We start from the raw sequence: 12,261 nt of genomic DNA, 5'->3' as shown, positions 1-12,261 counted from the left end.
TTATCTTTGTTCCTAGTTTAGACTGGGATATCCAGAAGCACCTCAGGGGGAAGGGGAGGGAGGCACCCAGTGCCCTCTGATTTGACACGAGATGGGAACCCACCCCTCTCGGCCTTCACCTAATGGACCAGGGTCCTCTTCAACACCAAGATTAATTTGTGCAAACTGTACTCCTACTCAGAAATACTTGCTCTCACAGGGCAATTCACTTAACAGGAGGAAAGCACTATACATACCTTGTAACATTAGCAAGGGAGTCATTAATAGATGGGCAGGGGGGGATAAAAAACTGCAGCATCCTCGCTTTTTTTCCCTCAAATGTCCAACAAGGGGACAGATTTAATTAGAAAGCTGTTGCATCACATCCTGTCTTACAACTATGAAACAAGAGTTGTTTTCTTAGTAATGCTTCTTAGCAGGAGGTCTTAAACTGCTTTTGCTAAGGAAGGAAATGTCTGTGTTTTATATTTGGGGAAACTGAGGCAGGGAATGAAGGCGTAACTAGACCATGATCGCCCAGCAGGCTAGTGGAAGACGTGGGATCTAGGTGGCTTAAATCCCAGTCCAGGCCCACGAGTCCTTAAGCCACACCGCCTCCAAGCACTTGGCTTGACATGAGAATTGAAATGCTTCCTCAGCCTGACAGAGGGTTTTTAAACCCGAAAGCTTGCTAAATTTTTTTTCCAACTATTTAAGTTGGTTTAATAAAAGATATCAGATTCAGCCAGAGAAGCTTGTCTGCCTAAAAACCTGCCTTACTTTCTTAATGCAATATGTGGTCATGCAAAAAATGAAGTTTCCATTAGCATCCAGGGACCCTGGAAAATCCAGCCTCGCAATCTCTCATTCTGTCCCTAGATGGCACCAGATCCTTTTTCCTGATAACATCACTGGACATTTAAGGCACCCACGTTTTTCAGTGTTACTCATTATGCTTGAATCAGAAACCTTTTTTTTTTCCCATTAAAAAAAAGCTTTCTAGGACTACGTAATGGCTCTATTTCTTTAAATGTAGAACAAGGCAATGGTGCCCACAAATGAAGTTAAAGATTTAACTACCAGACATTGATACAAAGGGGTCTGGTAATTAAGAAAAAAACCACAAGTCAGCTTCAACATCGGTCCAATCCGTAAAATCTCAAGGTTTCTTTGGATTAATCTTCTGAAGAGCTAGCGCAGACAAAAAGAGGACTGAACCTGCAGCTTGATGCAACTATACCGGGGTGAATGCATCCACAGTGAAGACTTGCAAAGGTAGCAAAGAGGAACATACTGCAGGGTACAGGCACACAATTCCCCCCCGCGGACAGTGAACTGAAGATGGCCCCAAAGTCTCTTACCGAACCTAGAAGGAGAAGAGAAAACAAACAAACAAACGGACATTTTTGGACATGAATAAATCAGGTAAAGGGAGATACAAACTTCTCCCTGGAGCACACACTGGATTGCAACCTTTCAGGTCAAGGTTTCAAATTCAACCTCTGCTTTTGAAGCATCTCTTCACCTGCCATCAGTCAGTCCTGTGCAAAAGTGACAACATTCCCCAGAGCTTTCTTTGACAAGTAGGTTTGGTCAAGAAGGCTGGGATTTTCTAAGGGGCATGAGGGCAGGGCACCCAAATAATTATGGTGTCCAACTGCCTCTGAAAACCTGAGCTACAAGTTCCACGTACAAAAACCAAACCAAAACCCCGAAAAAACCCCACAGAGGACACGCACAACTCAGAGGACGTGTGAGGTCTGTTTGTCCCATTGAAGTCTCAGCATCAATTAAATGATGCATGAGTCACCACGCAGCCTTGGGCCCCACTGAGGTCAAGAGGAGTCTGACTTCAGTAGAATCCAGGATTTTCTCATTGGATTTAAAACAAAAGTTATATGCTGGCCGTAGACCTTTTCAGTTCAAAGGCATGCCTTTCATCCATTTTCAAATGGAAGTTATATCCTTGCAGCGATCAGAGACCCAACAGGGCTAGGGGGTCAAGAGAAACTTCACACACCCTCACACCAAAAAGCACAGGGTTCATCACATGGCCCCATGTGATTTTTTCAATAAACTCTTTTATGCAGATCAGTGAGCATGACAATGTTGCACCATCAAAATCATGGCTCTGAAGAGAGCTTGGCACTGAGACCCAGCACACACCCCCTCCATCTTAACTCACAAATTGGCAACCTCCCCATACACAAGAGGGAATTTCTCTCCTCAGCTCAGGGAGAACACAAGCAATTCCTTTGTAAAGGCAATCTGTAAAGCTAGGTCCTTGCTCTGAGCCCCTCCAAAGAGTACTGTACATTGCTACTGCTTTGGTGCCAGCTGCAGTGTGTGGGTCTTATCTAGGCTTCCCCATAAATTGGGGTATTCAGAAATGGTAGGGATTCATTTCTTGGCTACTTTCATGTATTAATACAGTGCTTTTTAACTTCCCTCATCTCAGGTTTTCTAAAAAAGCATGTCACAAAACCAAAGCTGACATGCACATCTGTACACAAAGATCATTTCTTTTGTCACCAAGACACTAAAAATGGGGCAGCTGTTTAAAAGCCCACAGCAAAACCCAGCTTTGAGCAAACAGCAACCCAGTGAACTGCAGAGAATGTAGGTAGGCAGGGTATAATTGCTGGATGTGGAATTTAGGCATGACATTCTTGCAAAAAATGTTATGGGAACCTCAGCAAAGGCAAAGTTATCCAAGCCTCAACATTAAAAATACAAATCTCAAATAGATTGCAGCCACAAGCCCCCTTCCCATGAATGCTGTGTGCTGCGGCCTCTACTTAAGGAGGATGGTGAAGGAACAGCGGCACCATGACCAGGTCACTAGACACCACCGCCTTCAACATCTGGATCCATGAAAATACTGATACTGGTCCAAGCCAGCTTAGTGTAGGAAGTGTGGTGGGAGAGCTGCACAAGATGTTGCAGGCCTGGCACCCCCGAGGTAAGACTTATAGGGCATGCATATCTACTTCTCAGTTTCAGTCACTTCAGGACACAGGGCCTGTTTCACTCTCCATCACTTCCTGGTTACTTTGGCATCCAAGATATTTGTCTTTGCACTGAAATACTCCATGCAGTCAGCCTCCCCGATAAAACATAGCCCAAGCCCCATGAGCAAAGGAGGGAACGTCCTGTACTTACTTTATTGGAGGAACTTCATCTATCCTGTTGCCCAACTGCGATTCGTGGGACTTGCTTCTTGTGAGGGTTGGGAAATTAGGGAACAGCTGAAAAACCTTCCGGGAAGGAGGAGGGGGAGTCCGCGGAGGTTTAAACTTTTGTTTCCTCTTTGACTGAGGGGTGGTTGGCGGTGTGATGGTGATGCTATGTGGAGTCCGAGGGGTTATTCTACCGCCATGGGTAGGGAAACTAAAAAGGTCCAGGAGGTTGTTATCTGAACAGGCAGAAGGTCCTTGACTCAAGGGCAGAGACTCTGAGGAGGGCAGAGTGGACACCGACACAGAGCGCAGCTGTGGGCTGTTGCCTTTTGCCAGGTGTGATGTGCCATGAGTCCACGTGGGTATCGGGGCACAGAAGGGCTCCAGCAGCTGTGCGGAGCTGTTCTCTCGGCGCGCATCAGAAAGGTTCCAGAGCAGATCGTCCTTTAACTCGCCACCTGTTCACCAACGGGATCAGCATTAGCAAAGCATGAAACCCCAACAAGGACTTTCTAGAACAGGTTTTTCCCTAGCAGCTATTTCACTCCTAAGACTTTTCTAACTACCAGCAAAAATTACCCTTAAAGTGACTGCAAGGGAAACAATTCCCCTTTCCTCAACTGCAGCCATGCACTTCAAAAGTTTGTATGGCTGCACTGCCAGCACGGGGCCAGACCTACAGAGGTACCGAGGCAGCTAGAGACGCTGAACAGTCACCTAATGGTATTCACAAAAGTGTCTCAACAGGTCACGTGCCTAACTCCCAGTGGAAATCTAGGGGATTTAGGTATTACATGTACCTCTAAATCCTATTTGATAATTATTAGCACGTGCAGAAGTGATAACGCCTCCATAAATGTGGCAGACAGTGAAACAGAAGGGAAGGAGAGGAGATGTCTTCTATCAATAATTAGATGTTCATGCCCCTGCCCACTACTGGTGCCTACCAATGCCCATCATTTACCACATGCCAGATATCTTCAATATCAAAGTACAGGTGCTGCCATTAGAGCCAGAGTGCCAGTCTTCTTCCCCAAATTCCCATGTTTATACCCATTTAATTAATTTTATCAGTCCTACAAAAGCTACCGAGGATGGGCCCTGGAATAAAGTAAACTTCCAAAGCTTCCCATCTTCTATAAATGCCTCTGCTCAAGGACCGCCTTGAACTTCAGAAGGCTCCTGTGAAGCAGGCAGGTATTACTTGCTCCCAGCAGGCTCCTGTTACAGATGTGAGATGCTGAGCAACAGGAGCCTGCAGGCAGCAAACATCCAGCACATGAAGGGGGATAACTCCCATGCTCAGATTCAGCAGTTATTGTTTAGAAGAATTGCTTCAGTTTAACCTAATTTATGTTAATGATTTTCCCCACTTGGGGGTCAGGGGGAATGGGCAGTTATCCCTCACAAAATTAAGCACGTGCTTAAGCAATCTGATGTCAAGGGCATTAAACATCTTACCTACAATCATAACAGTCAGTGGCAGAGCTGACAGTAAAACCCACAAGTCCTGGCTCCTAGCTTCCAGCTGGGAAAGCTACCCTTCGAGGAACAAACATGTAAATACCCCTAGCTTTGGTGCCAGTGTCATGTCTGAGAGGAGACAGTGACACTTCTCCCAAACTAGAGGCAATGGCTCTTTTGCCACTGTGTGTGGAAAGTACTTGAAAATCCATCGCAGAAAGATCAGAAGAAAAGGGAAAAAACAAAAAGGAAACACGAAATCAAGCTCTTTGAGCACTTTTCCATTTGCTTGTCCCTCCATTCACCGGGGATATGAACGGTCACGTTACCAAAAGGAAATGGCACCTTTCAGCAACAGAATGGGTACCAAGAGGAGATCTGTTGCAGATCAGTAACAGTTTGCTGCAAGCAGCGCACGTACAAACCCAAAGGTGTACGCACCGGAGGGCAGAAAATAGCATCATGGGGATCCAAGCGTCCGTTTCCAGCGATGCTAGACCAGACCCAGTCACATTTCTGACTTCCCTCCTTGCAGCTCGAAGATTGTGCTCTTACCTCACCAGCAACACGGATTCTGCAAATGGCATTTGGGCAGCGCTAACGTGCAAAGGAGACTGAACCCAACTGCCCATGAAAAGCAGTGGACTCTGTTGCTTTTAATTAAAGTCAGTTCAGTGACTAAAAGCACACTTTAAACACTTGCAGTCTCCTGGTGCTATTAGATGCCCCACCACAAGGTTGAAATCAGACAAAAAACCTGCTGAAAACCCAGAAATACTGAATTAAGGGATACATCCGCCCAGCCTCTACTTCTGGAGCTGGCAGGGCCCAACAGGAATGATGTACAAGTTCTGCACCTGACAGCTATTTGCAGGCTGGGGCATCAGACCCAAGCCTCAGTACACAAGAAACAGGTTTATTAAAAATCAACGGGGACATTTCTATGCAGCCATTTCCAGAGCTGTTTCCCAATCGCAGCCTCAGATGCATGCCCAGATCCAGACCGTGTCCATCACTGGAGCCTGACATGCTTTCAGAAACAAAACTCTGCTTTTGGTGCTGGTCACAGAAGAAGGCCAGGGAGAAGATGCTCCAGAAATTTTAGACCATCTTACAGAATGGGAAACAAGAAGGGGGAGCAGAGCAGCTGCCTAATTAGACATTAACTGCACAGAACAAGGACTTTTCTACCTGATTCGGTCACCTTCCTTAAGCAGCCGAGAGCTCCATTGAGCCGGGAACACTCCTCCTCCCTGGCACCACATCTCTTCATGGTTTCTTTCACCTTTGACTCATTCATTTCCAGCAAGGCATCCAGGGTCAGCTCCTCTGGTAGTCTCTGTAAAGAAACAGGTACAAAAAATGGCCACTGTTTGGTTGCTCTGAAGCATTTTCTGTAAAGCCGTCTGCGATCTGACTCGCTCTTGACTCATCCCGGCTGTGATTCTCTCTCAAGATCACTGGGTCAGTAGTGACTGCACAGCATACCTCGCTCAGTGCCCAACAGCTGCTCCACAGGCTCCTCTATAATCCTCTTTCTATCTAAGCTGTAAGTAGGCAGATGTGGAAATGTGCTTTTTAATCAGCAGCATGTTACACTCGCTCTCCCGAAAGTATTTGAAGGGACGTTGCGTCCCTATTAGAGCGGTTCGAGTTGTTGAGTCATGATCCCTTATCTCCAACGTGGGAAAAGGGGAATTCCTTTTCACCAGTCTTCAGGAGCAAATATTTGACGTTTTTTGATCAAAAGCCTGGAAACTTCAGCTACAAATGTTTGGCAGATGCCACCCACACGGAAAAAGAAAACAACAACCCAACCCTTTATATTCAAGGCAAACCCAGGTTGTTATTCGCAGAAGCTTAACGGTGGAAAAATTATGGAAACCCCTAGGAATATTTCCCAGGACGATATCCACATAGAAAGTTATGCCCAGAGCAAGCCACTCATTTGGGGAGAGGGGGAGACAAGGTGGGGAAGGGAGACTGGAATGACAAGGCTCAAATAAGATGAATACAAAAGACCCAGCAGGATAGGAAGCTTAAAAAAAGAGCTTGTTTCCTGCACAGAGTCAAGTTTTGTTTTAATGCCCTTGTTCAGCGTTTCCAACATAAATTTGCAACAATTAAAATTCAAAAAATAAAAATTGGCCGGTCGAAGGTATGCAGCATCTGAGCCAAGCATCCCATTCCTAAGAATTCCCCCAAGGCTTTTGCCCAAACTTATGGTTGCCAACTCCCACAATTTAATCACGTTTTACAGCATTTGGGATTTTTCTTAAAGCCCCAACTCCTGGAACCATCTGATTACATGGCTATTCCAACTTTCATTTTAAAAAAAATAATAATAAAAAAGGGGGAGGAGGGGAGAAGTGGAGGAGTTTCTCACACTTGCTATCAGAAAGAAAGAAAAAGCCTGAGAAAATGAATCTTCAAGACTCAAACCCCGAAGGCAAATAAAATACAAGAATCAGGGGGGTCATAAGGAAAAGAAAACCTCCTCCAAAAACCTCTGATCATTTTTAATTCAGGTCTCAAGATGCCTTTGGGATCTGACTCATGATTTTGAATCCCATTGATGGCCGTGCTGCAGGCAAACCTCCTGAGGTTGGACTAGGGTTTCATCCCCTACCCCTGTTCAGAAACAGCAGTCCCAGTAATTTTAGTGAGCTGTTTTTAGATAAAGGGAAAATAACCTATCCAGAAAACACAGAAGAAAAAGGACTAGCAAGCGTTTCTTCTGCAACACAAGGTGTCTGAACGGGACCAAAATGGCAAGGGACTCACGGAAATGCCTGTGAGTTTTGAAATACAGTGAGCAGAATAAGGGACCAGACTAAACCATACCTAGAAAGAGCTTGGTGATCTTTTCTTTTCCTTCTATAATTAGTACTAGCAAACAACACCACCACAAACGCCCCAACTGAAACTGCATTATTATTCACTGTCCTGCACATTTGAATTTACAAGATGCCAAATTTCCCAAATCCCATGGCAACATTTGGTTTTGAATGATTTCCAGCTGGATTTGAAGTGTGAAGGATGAAGACCCCAGTCGACTCACGGGGGGATCATTAACCCGTTCCAAACTTCACCAGTATAAAGGAGATTGAGACATTGAAATGCTTTGGGTCAAACCTGAGACGTCCTTACCCAAGCTGGACTGTCTGAGGTCCTCCCATCACTAGGTTTTGTTGAACAGGAATCAGATTTACTTCTCAAAAGCAAGAGTCAAGACATGAATCATGGTCCAACTGCCTGCAGATTACTGAAGTTATTTTAGGTATTCTAAAATGCTCAGCACATCTTTCCTGGAGTTAACCTGGGGTAAAAATCCACTACAAGGGTTTCTCTCTCACCTTGCACTCAGTAACTATCTTCAGCAGGATTTTACCTCCTGCTCTCCAACACATGTGGTGAGAGCACACCTCTTCTAGCAAAAAAAGCCTTCGACTAAGATCTAAATCCTACCGACTTTGAGTATGACTTAAGCGTCCAAGTCATTTCAATGCTTTTAAAAGTGTTTACCCTCTGTTTAAAAGCAAAACCTAAAAGCATACGTAGTATGGTTTTGCAGAGAACGTCAGCCTAGGAATTAGTGGTTTCTGCTAGCTCTTTACACACATCCGATCAGTTTGAAATCCTCAAGTTCGCAAGCAAATTGATCCCTTTGGCAAAACAGTAAGTCAAGTTACCTCTTGAAGCCAGGCCTTACCACGACTTTGTCCTCCACACCGAAAACTGAGACCGAGACAGGCGACATGCGGCCTTTTGTCAGTGGATTCAAAGTTCAGGGCTTTCCCATGCTCACAAAATGGAAAGAAGTATTATGAGGTTTCAGCATTTCAAATGAGTCGTGAACATCACTGCTAATATTTTGTTGCTAGGAACATGTCGGTCACAAGTGCTATGCCACTTCCCAGAAAATGTGACGTTGAGATTCAACATCTGAAAACAGGAACAATGCGGGACCAAAGTATGCTTCCTTCTGTAGTTTTGAAGGCCAAGAAGATAGTAGAATCGGACTGGTAATAGTGAATCAATGCCAATCTCTACTGCAGGAGATAATTGACTCCACACCAAGCCCTAAGATCCGTTCCAGCATCCCACCCCCCTTGAAGCATCACAGCCCTTGTATGCATTACTGAACAGGTTCGAAAGATGCAGGATAAAACCAGCAGTGGCCTTCGGACGGGGATCAGACTCGATAACCTATTGAGGTCGCTTCTGACCCTAACATCAAGGCTGGAAAGTGACCTAGATTACTTTGCTCGTACTTTTGGCAACCCTGTCATTCCAGAACTAAGCATAAGCCACAAAGTCATGTTACCTGGTATAACCACACTCCCACTGTCCCAGGCATGATGCAGCAAGCAAGCAGTGACCCATCAGGAAGTCAAGTCAATCAGTAAATGCAGCAGGTTCAGAGTTTCTCCGAATTTTGTCCTCCAGATTTAAAATTGCAAGTATGAGTGGGAAGAGTGCGGGGGCAGTGGTTAGAGTTCAACACTGGAAATCAGAGGACCTGGTTTGCAATCCAGGAGACAAACAAATGCCGAACAGCAAGATTCACCCAGGAACTTGGGCACATGAAGGGGGGATTTAGGCAGAAGATAGCACCTGAATCAAAGAGAGCAATCTACAGATGCCTCACCTAGCCCTCGAGACACTGCACTAACGAGCCATTTTGCATTTGGATTAAAGTCACTGCACAGAGTGACGACCAAGCCATTACCCACCTGGTAATTTGTGCATTTGATTCTTTCTACCTAAGCATTGTACTTTCCACTTGTCCTTGTTAAACTACACCCCATTTACTGCAGACCATTCCTGCAACTTGCCAAGATCATTTTGAGTTCTAGCCCTGTTCTCCAAAAGGGCGTACAACTCTTCTCAGCTTAGTAGTCTGCAGATTTAATAAGGATCCACTCCATTTGTCCTAGTCATCGGTGCAAAACAGTGGAAGCCCGCTCGATACATCCTTCCAGTCTGACAGCGAGCAGCTGGAAAGCCATACTCACAAAGGAGTCCTCAACCAGCTGTGCACCCACTTTGGAGTAACTTCATCTGGACCACATCCCCCAAGCCAGCTTATGGTAACGTCACATCACAGTGACAGAAGATACTCCGCGGACATCTAGAGTTCGGTAGGCCAATTACTACTGCACCTATGTAAATGGAGTAATCCCAAGGAATCCTTCCTCTCTTTCCACTGATGCCAGAGAGCAGAATCTGGTCCTGTCAGGTCAAAAGAAGTGGGACAGCATAAAAGAAAAGCATCTTCTAAACACCCTGAAAGTGCAGGGCGGCAAGAAGAGAAGGATCTAAAAACAAACAGTACAAAAAGGAAGAAAAGGGTCCCGGATACAGACACACAAGTGCACGATGGCAACACATCCTTGCTCGCGAAAACTCTCACTCGAGCCAGCAGCTCTCTTGGCTACGAAAGCTGGTGCACAGCAGATTGCACGGCTCAGCAATCTGTTGCGTCGTGCTACAGAGCAGGCCACATATCATTCCTCCTCCCGGCACCGCTTCTTCCCACGCTGTCTGGTGCCTGCGCAGAATTGCAGGGCACGCTGTAACTCTCCCTGGGCATCTGGCTCACAGCTTCCTTTTTACAATCATTTGGATCTGAACCACTCTCCGGAGTGAGAGCCCCTGCCCTGCAGGGTACTGCACGCTACCTAAGAGATGCCCAATAGCCTCAGCTGCCAGGGCAGCTTGTGGGTCTAGCACAAAAGCCAGCTTGCCCTGAAGGGCTGGAGCATGCCCACTGGGGACCAGGATTTTCAGGAGCTCAGGTCCCGATTGCACATCTAAATGGTGCCAGATAATCAAGAACTGGTAGGACAATGTGTGCAGAGCCCCGGCTGCCACAACAGGGGCTGCTGGGTGCCAACTTTGGAAAACGTGGCTCTGCAAGTAAATCCCTCCAAAAAAAAACAACACACCCTATTAAAACCCCAAGATTGCATCAACACAGAACATATGACCTGGGTGATGATAAGCACAATTGGGCAGCTGAGACATCGGTCTGCGCCTGTCCAAAAGCAAGCCACCACAAGAAGCAGGAGCCTCAGTGACTCAATGGTCCGACGTGCTGCGACAGCTCATAGGAACTGACACTTCATAAACTCAGCTTGGCCACGCCAACAGCAAAAGACAGAAGCTCACTTGTGCTGTAACCAAGCAGTCCCTCTCTGTTATCACCTTTCATCGATCCACATCCCACAGCGACTTCCATCCTCTTGAGTGGAAATGGCAGAGGGCCAGTGACTGTTTGCTCTCTGCTGTCAAAGTAGGGCCACCCAGAGCAGATTCAAGAGTACGGTGGCCTTTACCGTGGCTGAAGAGCAGAGAAAAGGGTCAAAGCCAGCGCCTGGGAACTAAACTTTAGGACATAAAGCAAGGAGAACTTCAGAAAAAAGATGTCAAGAGGTGGAGACACCTGTTTGGTTAGCAGGTCCCTTTCCAGTTCTGGGTACCACCACGCTAACAACCCATTTTTGGGAAAGGCTCCTCCGCCAGTCACTGCCCATCCTTGTCACGGGCAGAAACCGACTGGGAATTAGTACCTGGTGCTGAGGGCTACGTTATCACCAAGCAGCTTCCCCATTCACAAACAAGTGATGTGCGGCCCCTCTCACCCCATGATAAGCTGCTCGCCTATCCTCACCCTCATTTGGCTCATAGGACGCTTGTGTGCGTTGGGGAGGGATGGGGAGCGTTGCTTTTTGCCACACGTTACCAGCAGGCCAGGATCAAGCCTGACTTACCATACTGCTGGGGAAAAAAAAAAAACGTGCAACGACAGGGGTACCCATGCCTCAGCTACATCCCATTATGATTTCTGCCTCTTCCCTGGGGTATTGACCCTTCACACTTGTGCCTTTCGGCAGTTTGGAGGGTACAACAACCCACTGTGTGGTATTAAGCCTGGTCTCCACAGTTCATACTGGTCTTGCTAACTCACGATACTGGGTAGGGGCGAGCTGTTTTGCTGCGATAGTTATACAGCAGAACTGGAGTACGTCACAGGGTTCAGGTCCTTAGCCCCTGTGGAGATGAGGTTTTGTGAGCCAACCAGGGGCATGCACAGCAAACAATGCTAGGGACCACTGAGGTGCTCCAGCTGAGTGGGGAAGAAGCATCCTTTGAAGTAAAGGCCACAGCTACGCAGCTCAGCCCTTGGCAAGAGCGCAGCTGCTGCAAAGTCAACTGGGTTGCAAACTCCCATGATACCAATATCCCAGGTTCTCCTGAGCAAGCACAATCCCTGGGATAGGTGGAGCTCTCCCTGTCGCAGCACAGGTGTTTCTGCATGGGAAGCGGGGTGGGATAAGCTGTAATAATAAAAGACACCTTTATTTTAGGGATATAGCTGCATTGACATAGCACGCAGCATGCGTGTACATACTGAGCTAAATGAGTTAGCTCGGTCTGCGTTTAGCATAGATAAGACCTAAAGGGGGAAACTCCTGTTCCCTGTTGCAAGCGGTACAGAGAATGCCATCCCGGGCAGGCTCCCAACCAACTGCAGAGCACAGAGCATTTGCACACCCAGGGGACAACTCACACCCAGGACACCAAACACCATAGCTAACAAGCACAGGATTCCTGCCCTGAGCAGCGAGCTTGG

General features: G+C 46.6%; 1 protein-coding gene across 3 annotated transcripts in view; it reads right to left on the bottom strand.

Annotated features, from left to right (window-relative positions):
- KSR1 (kinase suppressor of ras 1) overlaps window positions 1-12,261 on the bottom strand; it is a 93,763-nt gene that overhangs the window by 25,552 nt on the left and 55,950 nt on the right. For 2 of the 3 annotated variants that reach the window (XM_059717374.1, XM_059717375.1), the window contains exons 1-2: window positions 3,142-3,232; window positions 1,220-1,345 (exon numbers count right to left, since the gene is read on the bottom strand). In XM_059717374.1, the coding sequence (XP_059573357.1) occupies window positions 1,220-1,271 (52 nt within the window). In that variant the 5' untranslated portion in view covers window positions 1,272-1,345; window positions 3,142-3,232. Of the gene's footprint in view, window positions 1-1,219; window positions 1,346-3,141; window positions 3,617-5,813; window positions 5,962-12,261 lie in introns of those variants that run through there. The other variant, XM_006276458.4, reaches the window with a different exon arrangement.

This window comes from Alligator mississippiensis, chromosome 14 (genome assembly GCF_030867095.1).
Source record: "Alligator mississippiensis isolate rAllMis1 chromosome 14, rAllMis1, whole genome shotgun sequence".
NCBI classification, from domain to species: Eukaryota; Metazoa; Chordata; order Crocodylia; family Alligatoridae; genus Alligator; species Alligator mississippiensis.
This window is presented reverse-complemented; position numbering and strand designations above follow the sequence as displayed.